This window comes from Eleutherodactylus coqui, chromosome 10, assembly GCF_035609145.1.
Source record: "Eleutherodactylus coqui strain aEleCoq1 chromosome 10, aEleCoq1.hap1, whole genome shotgun sequence".
NCBI classification, from domain to species: Eukaryota; Metazoa; Chordata; class Amphibia; order Anura; family Eleutherodactylidae; genus Eleutherodactylus; species Eleutherodactylus coqui.
In genome coordinates, this window is record NC_089846.1 from 107,622,613 (window position 1) to 107,637,034 (window position 14,422).

The 14,422-nt window shown below is 41.0% G+C and overlaps 1 protein-coding gene across 1 annotated transcript in view; it reads right to left on the reverse strand.

Moving 5' to 3' along the window:
• The window catches only part of TENM1 (teneurin transmembrane protein 1), a 616,814-nt gene that overhangs the window by 109,963 nt on the left and 492,429 nt on the right, over positions 1-14,422 (reverse strand). Inside the window, exons 21-22 of the mRNA XM_066581697.1 lie at positions 9,705-9,954; positions 3,227-3,247 (exon numbers count right to left, since the gene is read on the reverse strand). Of these exons, the coding sequence (XP_066437794.1) occupies positions 3,227-3,247; positions 9,705-9,954 (271 nt within the window). The remainder of the gene's footprint in view (positions 1-3,226; positions 3,248-9,704; positions 9,955-14,422) is intronic.

Here is a 14,422-nt window from a genome sequence, read left to right on the forward strand (position 1 = left end):
AATACCCTAGACTCTAAACATAAATTTTAAAGAAACTTCAAATATAGACTCTTCAATAGAGATGAGCGAGCACGCTTGGATAAAGCAGGGTGGCGGTGGTGAGCGGGGGGCGGCGGGTGTTAGCGGGCGGTAGAGAGAGAGAGATCTCTCTCACTCTCCCCCCCGCTCCCCCTCCCCCCCCCCCGAGCCTGCTCGGACCAGTAAGCAGTTACTCGAGAAGAGTGATTCTCGTTTGAGTAACTGCTTTATCCGAGCGTGCTCGCTCATCTCTACTCTTCAATCAAATGTTTGACTCCAATAACTCAAAATGATCCCTAAAATATTGTATAATGCTCTGCAAATCACTTTTTTTTTTTTAACCAGACATGTCTACTAGTTCACCAACAATTACTATTAACCCTTTGCAATCCAATTTTAGATTCAGGGTTTCCTAGGGGGCTTTCTCTTTCTGCCATTATACAATGGTGCCATCTGCTGTCCAGAGTCAGAACTGTGGTATGGGACATGCTGGAGAGGCCCCCAACAACAGAGCGGCCAGTAATATACAGCAAGAATACCCTGCCGGACGTCTTCCGATAACGGAGCTGTACAGCGTTCAATCAGAATGTCTTCAGACGTCAGACAGTGGATTGGAAAGGGTTAAACCACAGGATCACCATAGTTGGACAATAAATCACGCGATCACTAGGTTATGCACACGAAACAGCTGTCAAAACACAATGGGGGGGAATTTATCATGTGCATTTTTTAAAGCCTGTTTTGCTGGAGGCCATGTTACTGTTATTTGAGAGAAATTTATCAAATATAGCATGTTAATGATAAGTTAGTTACATTTTTCTAGAAATATGGAGTTACTCTTTTTTATGCCGCCCAGCTACTAGAGTGAGCTTAAGACCGATTTTGTGACATTTTAAAAAGTCTAATTTCTTAAGTCTGTCTAAAAACCACAGCACACTCAATTGCCCCTTTCCCGCTTTCTAATCACTTTCAAAAATTGAAGTAAGAATCATACGACAGCAAAAAGCTACAAAATTTTTGAGCAAACCCTAAAATGTGCAACTTTTTGATGACAGAAAGCTATCACACAGACTTGATAAATTTCCCCCACTATCTTTCAACATCTGAGGGCAGTGATCCTGTGGAGAAAGTAGACTTTTGTTCAACTTTATGGATCTGAACCTATATCATTAAAGAGGTTTTTCTACGAAAAGAAATTCTCTATCCACAGGATGAGGGACAGCTATCTGATCGGTAGGGGTCCATTTGCTGAGACACCAACCAATCATAAGAATGGTGTCCCCAAAGTCTTCAAATGAATGCAGCAGTGGTCAGGCATGTGCACTACCATTCCCCTCATTTCAATGGGACTGCCAAAGATAGCTGAATGTTTGTACTTGACTATCTATGGTAACCACATTGAAATGAATGGAGCGGTAGTGAGCATGCGTAATCATGACTCCATTCTTTAGAGGACCTTTGGGATCTCTGTTCTCATGATGAGTGTGGTCTCAGTAATCAGACCTCCAGTGATCAGATGGTTATTTCCTACCCCATGCACAGTGAATACGTTTATTTAATAGGACAACCCCTTTAAAGAAACAAATGATGAACCTAATTGTGACAGTTTCTAAAAAGCTGCAGTGCTACAACCTAGGCTCTTTTCACATAATTTTTGGATTCTGTGCTCTAGATGTTTGAATCTAATGTCTTAGGGCTTAGTCAGACGGGCGTTTTTTCGCGCGATTTGCGCATGCGTCCGGTGATTTTATAAAACCATTGCTTTGCAATGGTATTGGACACATGAGCGCTTTTTATGCACTCGTCCGATAAATTATAGAACAGACATCGCAGATCGCACCTATCTGCGATCTGCGATTCCTGTTCTCTTCTCTATATGCGCTCAATGGGGACGGCGGTAGCAGCGCCGACCACATTGAGAACATATAGTAGACAAATCATTCTCCTCTGCCACAGCTGAATTGAAAGCAATGGGCTGCCGGTGATCGCACAATGAATTTTCGGGAAGGGCTTAAAAATTTAAGCCCTTCCTGGAAATTCATCCAGAAATGTGTAAAAACAAAAAATATATATATACTCACCTGGTCCCGGCAGACGGAGTTCAGCGCGGCCGGCCGGCAGTTCTCCTGAACTGCACTGTGTAGTATTCAGCAGCCGGGGATTTAAAATCCCCGCCTGCTGAATGGGCTGTCTCTGATTGGTCACAGCCCTACCAATCAGAAGCAGCTCTCACTCACACCCATTCATGAATGGGTGAGTGAGTGCTGCCTCTGATTGGCTCAGCGCAGGGACCAATCAGGGGCAGCTCTCACTCACCCATTCATGAATTCATGAATGGGTGTGAGTGAGAGCTGCCTCTGATTGGTGAGGCTGTGACCAATCAGAGGCAGCTCATTCAGCAGGCGGGGATTTTAAATCCCCGGCTGCTGAATACTACACAGAGCAGTTCAGGAGAACTGCCGGCCGGCCGCGCTGAACTCCCTCTGCCGGGACCAGGTGAGTATATATATTTTTTTTGTTTTTACACATTTCTGGATGAATTTCCGGGAAAGGCTTATATTTTTAAGCCCTTCCCGAAAATTCATCATGAGATCGCCCGCAGCCGATTGCTTTCAATGGAGCCGGCTGTATTGCCGGCTCCATTAAATTCAATGCGCTGGACAGCTCCGGCCCGTTTCTATTGAAACGCGGCTAGGAGCAGTTTTTTCGGGCGATTTTTCGGCCCCGGTCACGCGATTTGCGGATGCGCATCCGTCATGCGATCCGCAAATTGCGGGAAAAAACGCCCGTGTGACTAAGGCCTTATAGTGTTTTACTGGCTACAGGTATGAGAAAAGGGTGTCTTTTTACCTTCATTTTACCTATACTTATCAGTATACCAGGGACATAGTTTATGTTTGTGGCAATGCATATGCTGAATGCATACCATAAACATTCTTATTGCTGCGTTGTTAAAAGACACATTATATGTTATTGGACCTTGGGTATAAACGATTGATTGATAGAAACACACATGATGGCTTAATCTCTAATACAGAGCCAGGCAATAAAATGGAATTAGATGAAATCCCTTTGTGCCTTGAATACTGCTCATGTTCACATTCATTCAACGTTTGATCAGATTAGAAATATATTGTGTCCGCTGAAAGTTTTTTTTTCCTTATTGTAAATTAATAACTACAAATGACTACACCAGTGATTCACTTACCTGTGTCTTGTGTCCCTGTTTCTGATATAATAAATCAAGACAGCAGTAATACAGGAAAAAATAGAAAATAGAAATATTAGTTTGCTGCATAAAAAGGACACAACACACAAGAAGAAAAATAACTTAGCACTACTGAAAATAATTTTAAACTAATATTTGGCTAAAATGTCAGAAATTACTTTCCCTTCCGGACTACTATAGTAGTAAAAAGTAAAATTTAATGTTCTAAAGGTCGCTGTCAAAACTAACACCAAGACCACAGCCAGAGTGGATCCTGGCGGCATAGGAGAGGTAAGTAATGCTTTTTTTGTTATTTTAATACTGAAAGTCTTATTAACCCCTTCAGTGGCAGGTTTATTATTACCATGTCGTGCCTTACAGGGCAGGTTTTTAAAATGAGACAACAATGCAATTTTAAACCTCAGAAGATTTCAGATGACAGCTCAGTGCTCGGCACCTTTCAGCACTAGAGCTGTCCACGGAAATCTTCCTGAGTTTAACTGCATGGTCAGTGCAGCAAGCCCCGGAGATTTTCTGGGCATGCCACTAAAGGGGTTAAAGGGATATTGTCATGTAAATGGACAACCCCTTTAAGAGCCAGTAAATTATTTTCCTTCTCTTTGTTCCAGTAATCATAACTTTTTAATTTTTTTTCTATGCAGGTAAAAGGTAAAGTCCCCTGGTGGAAGCCCCGAGTTATGACTGACTCCTTGGGTAACGTAACATTGTGATGTTTTCTTGGCAGACTGTTTATGCGGGGTGGTTTGTCATTGCCTTCCCCACTTATCTTTTACCCCTCCAGCAAGCTGGGTACTCATTTTACCGACCTCAGAATTTGAGGGCTTGTATTTTGTGGGAAGAGTTGTGTTTTTTTTTTAAACATTAATTTTTTTTTAATTTAAATTTACATGGTATATACGAAGCAAAAAAGGTATTTGAACTGCGAATCAGTATAAAAATGTGTACAAATGAAATTTTTTTTCACGAGTTGTAGTTTTAGTAAGAACAATTTTGAGGTGCATATGATGTGTGAGAATAATTTTTATTAATTTATCACGTCAGAGGAAAAGGGGGTTGCAACATTCACCAAGCAGCATAAATAAGAGGTTAACTTTATTCTTTAGTCATTACAATTACTTCATTAACAGATTTTTCAGGATTATTGTTTTTTTTCTTTACAAAGTTTACTATAGGGCTAAATAGATTATTATTAACTATACAGTACTGTTCATTAGAAATATTATTTATTTTTAGCAATATTAAAACATTGTGAAAGGTAAAAATATTTATTTTAATTTTGATCTGTAAAAGTTAAATGCTGCACTCAGCATTGACTGCTCCATCTGAGGGGCTAAATAGCTGGATCATGAAGTCAATTAGTCTAATTAGATGGGGAGGAATGGTTAGATGAGCAAGCACTCAATTCACTTCTTTACTGAAAAAAGACCCCAATATGTTGCAATCAGAGAGCAAGAATTCTCTCTGACTGATTAGGAATGGTGGTGAAAACATAAAAAAATTCATGTAATACCCCTTCCCTCGAGATCCTTGAGGTGATCTAAAACTATACAAGAACAAGAGCAGGCTCTGTGATTGTGCTTCTCACCCTGCACACTGCCTGATTACCCCCATCTGATCCCCCTGTCTCCTCCTTAACTCAGGCTGTACAGAATAGCACAAGTACAGTATATTCAATTCCCACTTCAGTCTGCTGTTCTACCTGGATTGTTATTAGAGCCGTGATCCTGGTCTTGTTTTAAAGCCAACAGCATGATTTAAAACAAGAGCAAGAACACCGCTCTACAGCTTCTTAATATAGTAGCTCAATAATAGTAGCCTAAGCTTTCCTCACCCAAAACTGTTTTTTTTTGTACCTTAACCAGCCCAGCTGGGGGATAATTAGGAGGGGTTTAATAAATATTTGTACTGGGCAATTCTACATGTGTGTTAATAATGTTGAATTCTCCTTTAAGTAAATATCTTAAAAAAACTTACTTGCGACTAAAAATATGTCGGAAAGATTTTGGAGTTTTTTGCTGTTTCATACTGAGAAATATTCCAGTGTGTCCACTAATAAGGCAGAATTTGACCAAGTTTTCATTGGTGTTTCATTAACACCACTAATCTAAAGGCAATATGTTGACAGAGCACTGATTACTTTCTACTCTGCTGTGTACAGTGCTAGAAATGCTAATTCTACGTATTTTGACACTCAGCCCCAGGATATACTTTCTAGCTTCAACATCTTGTTTTGGAGGTGCACTGAAAATCATTTTAAATTAGTGTTACAAGAACCATAACAATGTCTCGTCATTAACAAATAATTGCATTGCTTAGTACAAGTTCAGATTCATTTACTTATTTATACAAAAACAATCTCAAGGCTGCATGAAATGTAATCTCATGTTGCTGTTTGTTCTGCTTGAGAAAGTACAGTGTATCCACGTGAGTATTTATGAAAGTTCTTTATCACCAGAGGCGGAAATCTGATTGAGTTGGGTAATGTCGAGTACATAAAATTAGGTACTGTAAAAATGCTAATATCGTAAATGAACCATTCATGCATTAATTGAAAATTGGAAATATTGTATTTCATGCCACAATAATTTTGAATACTCTGCTTGAAATACTAAGGTTGATCAGTTAGTCGTAAAATCGCTGTACATTTTCTACTTTAATTTCTTACACTGAGAAATGTCACAGTATTGATAGCATTTAAAGGGGGTTTTAAACTACCTCTTACACTGCGAATTGTGCTACCACTAGCTGATCTGACAGTATTAGAAACTTCTACAAGTGTGATTTTCTGAAGAGCTGTATTTACATATCACATAAGGCTGCAGACCTCACGCAGTGGATATTTCCATGGAAATTCTGCAGAATTTGCCGTACAAGCCATGTCGATGAGATTTCAAAAATCTCGTCCACGTGGAGCAGAAAATTTTCACACCGAAACTGCAACATATCTGAAATGCGTTGCGGATTCTAAATCCTTGGCATGCATATTTATGTCACAGATTCGGACTGCAGATTTCAACCGCAAATTAAATAGCAAAAAATGCACCATTTGGGTGCGGATTTAGCCACTGCATATCTGCTATAGGTTTTCTGCTGTGGAAAGTCCTCAGCGAATATGAGATGTGTGAAGGCACTCGTAAAAGGAGTTTTCCCATCAATATGTCATAACATATTGCTAAGTAATGCCGTAAGTAATGAAGTCACATTACATTACACATGCAGTTCTATCTGTGAGCAGCATGGTATAATGCTGGAAGAGCGGAGAAGATTGATATATAGTTTTGTTGAAAAAGAGTCAATATAAAGTTCAAAAATTGTAGTTATTAAGTTTAGAAAAAAGATGGCTGAGGGGCGGGCTAATAACTATGTATAAATATATCAGGGGACAATACAGAGATCTCTCCCATCATCTATTTATATCCAGGACTGTGACTGTCACAAGAGGGCATCCTCTACATATAGAGGAAAGAAGGTTGCTACACCAACATAGAAGGGGTTCTTTACTGTAAGAGCAGTGAGACTATGGAACGCTCTGCCTGAGGACCCAGTGATGGAGAACTTGATAAAAAGTGCAAGAGCGGCCTGGGCGCCTTTCTTGAGTGTAAGTATATTACATGTTGTAGTGACTGATTAGAAGGGTCGGTGATCCAGGGATTATAACAATTTCCAGATTGGAGTCAGGAAAGATGTTTTTCCCTTAAATGAGGAAAAAGTAGCTTCTACCTCATGTTTTTTTGCCTTCCTCTGAATCAACATTGGGGGGGATAAGTTGAACTGGATGGACATATGCCTGTTTTCAGCCTAACATACTATATTGCTATGTATAAGTTATATTTTTTATTTAAATTCTTGATTCATAAGGATTTTCATACTTAGGAGTCTAGTGGGGTGGTCTCAGTCAATGATTGGCAGCCTTCTCTGTATGACTGTATACAGAGATAACTGTCAATCACTAAAACGGACCACCCACTGGACTCCTAAGCATAGAATGAGCAGGAATCTATAGGAGGAAAATGCAAATAATACTGAATCTTTTCCCAGTAAACCATATATCAATCTGCTCAGCTCCTCCTGCTCTATGACATGATGCCTGCAGATCAGACACCATGTTCAACATGATAGGTTCTTCTCAAGAGATGGCAACAGTAGCAAAACAGAGCAACATTAGACTACTTTAGGTAGGCACAGAAAGCACAAGGGTATGATCTGGGGTGACCTGAGAATTCTGTGGTGGGCACACGCTATGTAGCAAAGACACTGGAGCTGCATAGCTTTTCTAGCGCCCTCCTAGTCATTATAGCAAAGGATATACTGCAAATATATAAAGTACAAAGTCAAATGGCCATGTGGTCGGCACACACAGGTTCAGGGATCATGACAAGGCAGAGCTCAACTGCAAGGCTATGTTCACATGGGGTGGAAATGCTGCGGAATTTCTACAGCAGAAAATTTTGTGCCAAATTCCGCACCATTGGTCTGTCTTTTGACTTTAAATTGACTGCATATTAGCAGCTGATTTTAAAAAACATGAAGCCCCCCTTATCTCTGAAGGCTTCGAGCTGTCAGCGCACTCCTTCACCCTTCGGCTTGTACTGAGTGCAGTGCCGCTGGTCAAGTGGTGGCACTTGCGCATCACCAGACCGGTGGCACTGTGCTCACTAGAGGCCACTGGGTATTGGGTGAAGGAGTGCGCTGACAGCCAGAAGACTTCAGAGGTCAGGGGAGCTTCGTGTCTTCTGAAATGAGATGCGGATATATGCAGCTTATTTCGAGTCAAAATCCACACCAAACCTGCATGTAAGATGTGCAAAATGTGCTGCACATTTTTTGCACCATAGTTTTGTACCATGCATGAATTCTCCCTAAGGGCTCAGACGGATAATCATTTTTTTCATGGATGTATAGGTCTGTGAAACCGAAACGCAAAGCACATGTATAAAATAACGTGTGATCGAAGCTTTAGATTCGTTTTTATTTGCACTTGTTGTGCGGTCACATGAAGGTAAAATTCGCACATATAGTGTGGCCCCATTGAAAGGAATGGGAGTGGATCGCTATCCCCTGCTGCGGCTGTGAAAGCTGCAGCAGGGGATTCCTTGGATGTAAAACCCATGGATGCTGTCACATCCAGGGGCTTCACCTTGTTGTCAACGGGGCCAGCGGCAGCAGCACGATTGCTCTGCTTTGCCACAGCTGTAACAGCTGTGGCAGGGGATTTCTTCATCCCTGCAGGGAGACCCCACATCATTGAATGCTGTGACAGCATTTTTTCAATCCCCGGCCATAAGAACATGAAGAAGAAGAGTGCCGGGGACCCAGAAAGAACACACGCTAGAGCCCCAACAGCACTTCTAGGTGATGTATTAATATATATTTTCTTTCCTGCAGCTAGGGCCTATTTAAGGGCTTCGACAGTAGGATTTCCTACTGTCAAAGTTGCATCAATTCGCACAAAAACTGTGTTTTTATGCAAATCGAAAAAAACGCGTCCTATTTTTCCCCGGAGCGAATTTTAAACGCATGTAAAAAAACAGACAAGTGACTGCTTTCAATGGAAAGCATTGGTTCTAATAGATCCGTTTTAAAAACGCGCCTATACATGCATTTAAAATTTGCTCGCCTGACTGAGGCTAACCCTGAGGATGCGTTAACACATAACTGATTTTCTGTGCCTTTTGTAGCAGATTTCATGGCTTCAATTGAATTAAAATTTGAAGATGTGAAGTCTGCTGCAGATCTGAACTAAAATCTGCAACAAAATCCACAGCAAATCAGCTACGTGTGAACGCACCCTGACCGTGAAAAAGCCCTGCACCTATCTGTCCATCCCATGGGCAGGACAGATTATCAATTTTGGTAAAGTAAGCAAAGAGAGGCTTCCAGACCTAAAATATACATAAATATTAAAAAATAAAATAGTAGAGAATTGTATAACCTCATTATAGAACGAATAAGCTATATTTGTGCAAACCATCCCCCACTATTAATTGCTACATTGTAGCATAGTAACACTTTCATGCTTCCATTAGATTGTCAAAGCATAAAAACTATTAGATCGATGGAGAACAAAATGTTCACTTTGATATTTCAAAACAGAAATTCTCACAAATAACACATATTTAGAACCTAATATTTCACCCATATCAATGGGAGAAAAACAATTGGCTCCCATTATTAGCTGCTACTAGCATAATGCATTGGGCGACGGACAATTACTACCATCAGAAATGTTGATATCTTGGATATTTTCCTGCTTGCAGTTTATGACCCTAATTTCTCTTGTACTTGAAAGCTTCAGGAAAATTGGAATTTGCCCATATCAGCTTCCAGGGCTCACTATTTCTAATATACACTGAATATTGTAGCTGAATATTTTGCAATCATACAAGGTGGTCATCTACTGCCACATAGTAACCATTACATTTAGCAGAGATAACAGAGGCACAGTCTTTATTCTTACCGAAGCTCTAAAATGCTTATGACATTTCCAGATGGGTGTATCCGTCTTACAAAGTTGAAATCTCCAATGTAAATGCTACCGTCAGGTCCAGTTGCCATAGCAACAGGAGCAAAGAGCTTGTTGTTATGTACTGGTCCATTGCAAGTGGAGCAGGAGAGAGTTCTCTGCAGACCGTTTCCCATCAATGTAGAAACCACAGGAGGCTGCTGCGATATGAATATATTTTCTCCATCTCCTTTGTGCAATATCCCTAATAAGAAGAGATAATTTCATGCATTAACGTACAATTTTTCAATAGAGTGGAGCTTAAATTAAAACAAACAAAAAACATTAGCAAAAACTTCTGCAACATTCTATTCTTCATTTAAGTTTTGCAACTAGCTAGATCTGAAGTATAGTTATGGTCAATCAGGATCCTGGCAGTCCTCGTCTAATTTTGCCAATAAACTTAATCTATTGGAAAGTCAGAAGGAGGATATGCAACCTAAAACCTTAACATAGATGGTTCCCTGGTCAACATTGTGGGAAAGGTAAAAAAGGAGGCTGGAGCAAGACCCAGTGAGAGCGGGGAAAGGACTCTGGAGTAAAAAGTGTTACGAATGACGGAGGTGCTGCCAACCAGATAACGCTCCACCAAGGTGGGAGTGAGTGAAGAGAAAGAGAATGTGATAAAAGTGAAGGAGCAATGCTCTAAGCTAGTTGAAAGCCAAAGGTCCAAGATGCGAGAGTGAAAGCACTTCTTTTTTATTTAACAACATAGAGAATTAGCAAGTGAATACGCATTTCGGGTTTGAGCCCCTTCATCAGTTCAGTTGGGTTAAACACAACAGGATGCTTGGGAGTGACACAATTCCAAAGGTTTTTGAATGTGCAAGAGGTCCTGTATGTGAGTGAAGAAAGAGGCGCTCGACCCCGAAACGCGTATTCACATGCTATCCTCTATGTTGTTAAATAAGAAAGAAGTACTTTCATTTTCGCATCTTGGACCTTCAGCTTTTAACTAGCTTACAGTGTTGCGCCTTCACCACCAGCACTGAATCCATGGCCTCTGCCTTGCACAGTAGTATTCCTAATGACTATGTTAGGGTGTCAATAAATCATTTATAACAAATCTTGGATTTATAAACTCACTGGAGATATAGTTTTGCATGACGTTTTCAGCAATATTGGCTTGGCATAATTTTTGTTACTACTTCTACTCTGGAAATGCAGCTTGGGCTGAGAGGTATATTCAGATATGTAAGGTGTTTCAATAAGAATTAAAGGGATTCTGTCACTAGGTTCGGGAAGTTTCACTTGGAGTGGAGATTTGAGTCATGAAGGTTGACGATGCCCCCACAGCATGCAGAGTGACAGCTCTCTCCCTATACACAAAATGGGAGAGAGCTGTCAGTCACCCTTAGTTTTGATGGGTGAAATGATCATTGCCTTAGAACAAAGTATTAGGATGATCAGGAGCATAATGGTAGCACAGTGTTTTGCATTACATTTTTTTAAACTTTGGTTTAGCTCTGACTCAATAAGTAATGAGCAATGATGTACATGGCCATAGAACACAGGGTCCTATCACATGGACTAACAAATCATTGGAATCAGCAAACAAGTAAAGAAATTGTTTGCTTTCCAACAATGTCCATTTATACGCACAGAATCGCTTAGATATTATCGTCATTTTTTTCAGTTTTTTTCTATCCAGCTCATCGTTGGTCAGTCATGGGAGTCTGCAAAAGCTTGGGAATAGTTTGGGAATGACTAAACAATCACCTGTTATATGCAACGACTAGCAAATGACGAATAATGACTTTTATGCCTGCCTTAAATAAATGACAAATGACAAGCAAATGAATAATTGTTCATCCTTGCATCGCTGCCCATGTTTATACTGAAAGATTATCATTCATTTTCGCATGATTCAATGATTATCTGAACAATAATCATTCTGTGTAAAAGAGCTCTTACATGAGACCACTGGAGGTTTGTGTGAATTTGTGAATGGTGCCCTCTCTCTAGAAGCAAACAGCAGGTATAAGCCAGGCTGAAGGTTATCGCAGTTTTATCTCCTGTTAAACGGGACAGTACCAAAAAGTCCTAGTTTGGTGTTCAGCTAGTACTATATTTTTTAAAAATTTTTGTTGCCCCTTCCTTTCCCTACGTTTTAAAGGCGTTGTCCCGCGCCGAAACTGTTTTTTTTTTTTTCAATAGCCCCCCCGTTCGGCGCGAGACAAACCCGATGCAGGGGTTAAAAAAAAAAACGGATAGTACTTACCCGAATCCCCGCGCTCCGGTGACTTCTTACTTACCTTGCGAAGATGGCCGCCGGGATCTTCACCCACGGTGGACCGCAGGTCTTCTCCCATGGTGCACCGTGGGCTCTGTGCGTTCCATTGCCGATTCCAGCCTCCTGATTGGCTGGAATCGGCACACGTGATGGGGCGGAGCTACGAGGAGCAGCTCTCTAGCACGAGCGGCCCCATTCAGAAGGGAGAAGACCGGACTGCGCAAGCGCGTCTAATCGGGAGATTAGACGCTGAAATTAGACGGCACCATGGAGACGGGGACGCCAGCAACGGAGCAGGTAAGTGAATAACTTCTGTATGGCTCATATTTAATGCACGATGTATATTACAAAGTGCATTAATATGGCCATACAGAAGTGTATACCCCCACTTGCTTTCGCGGGACAACCCCTTTAAGGGTACATGCACGCAGGTGATTTAAAAGTTGCACCCAAAATTCTTGAGTGTAACTCGCATCAGATAGCACTTGGACATCCCATCCATGTGTTGCCCAATATGCTGAACACAGAACATTGACATGTGCTAATCTCATCTGAAGATTGGACAAAAATAGGATATGCTGTGATTTTTTTTACTTGCCTATCAGTCCGAGTAAAAAAAACCTGCACGTATGCTATTTCCAAGTTCAACATACAAAAGTAAAATGGGACTGAAATCTCTTTAACCCATTTAGGACCAAGCACAGCAAATTTACGGCGCTTGGTCTTGGGCTTTAAACCCAGCTGATAGTAAAAATACGGAGGGGGTTTAAAGCGCCTGCTTCTGCAATAAATTAGAAGCATGTCAGGTTGTCAGCTGTTAGTGACAGCTGAGAACCCTTGGGAGAAGGCAGGAATGGTTTTTAACCCTTTCTGCCTTCTCCTTTTTCTAGTACTCAGCACTCAATGAGTGCTGTGTACTAAAGAGTAAAAGCGAAAATTGAATGACAGCTGAGTGCTGCCTCTGATTGGTCACAGTGCTCAGACAATCAGAGGCAGCCCTTTCAGCAGGTGGGGATTTTAAATTCCTGCCTCCTGAAAGCACTTCAGAGCAGTTCAGGAGAAAATGTGGCTGGATGCACCTGAGCCTCGGCAGCTGCGGAGAGGTGAGTATATACTGTTTTATTTTTTACACATTCTAGGAATGATTTTTAGGGAAGGGCTTATATCTAAAGCCCTTCCCCAAAAATCACTGCAGGGCTTGCCGGCTGCTAGAAATGAGCGAGCATACTCGTTAAGGCAAATTACTCGAGTGAGTATCACCATTTTCGAGTACATGCCTGCTTGTCCGAAAAGATTCAGGGGCCGGCGGGGGTGAGCGGTGAGTTGCGGGAGAGAGCAGGGGGAGCGGGGGAGAGATCTCCCCCCCACCTTCCCCGGCCGCCCCCCAATTGGGCAAGCAGGCATATACTCGAAAATGGCAATACTCGCTCGAGTAATTTGCCCTTAACGAGTACGCTCGCTCATCTCTAACGGCAGCCCATTTCTTTAAATGGGGCTTCAGAAGCATCAGCCCCATTGAAAGCAATGTGGGAACATCACGCTCCCGTGCCACAGTTGTCACAGCAGTGGCCGAGGATCACGATCTTCACAGCATGTTCTCCATTGGTAGCCAATGCTACCGCTGGCCCCACTGAGCACAAGGTGAAACCCCTGAATGTGACAGCATCTATGGATTTCACATCCAAAAAAAGCCGGAAATGCCGCAGTTACTTGTGTTTTTAAATCCACATTCTTTTTTAAAATCAATTGAAAATCATGTATGATCATGTAATACTGCCGATGGCTTTATAATAGTCCTATATGTTTTGCAGTAGTTTCTTGGGTTATTTGAGAATTGTTTGGTTGTACAGCGGCATTTATAAAATTATCCACATTGCGTACATCTCCAAATATAGACCACATTAAAACCCAAAAAGACTCCCTTTAGAGCTGTAGTCAATTCCGAAAGCATAGATGATAAAAATTATATAGCTGATAATCTTCCTACAAATGAGATAGCAAATTATCTGCAGTGAAAATATGTAATCTGGAGCTAAGCTTATAATGTAAGAAGGTAACATGGCTTTGCCTGGAGTAAAGCACCAATAAGCTTAGGAAGGAAATGACAGTAGTGCTTAAAGTGTCAATTACAAGGCTTATAACTAATAGTAAATTATGATCAAATACCCTAGCAGAGAAGCCGCAACTACTATCATAATTTATACGATCAGCAATAGTGACATAAACCCTTCTAGAAATCCAAAATAACACAAGCCAAAAAAGAAACTTATTCTGTCAAGCATATGATATATGTTCTTTCCAAAACTCTAAACTGGAAACAAGCCAAAGTACGAACATTTACTTTGGGGCAATCTGATGAAGGTCAAAGCTTTCAACATTATGAATATATTATATTAATAACAATTTATAGCAACAGGCATCGCAGATAATAGTTCTATGT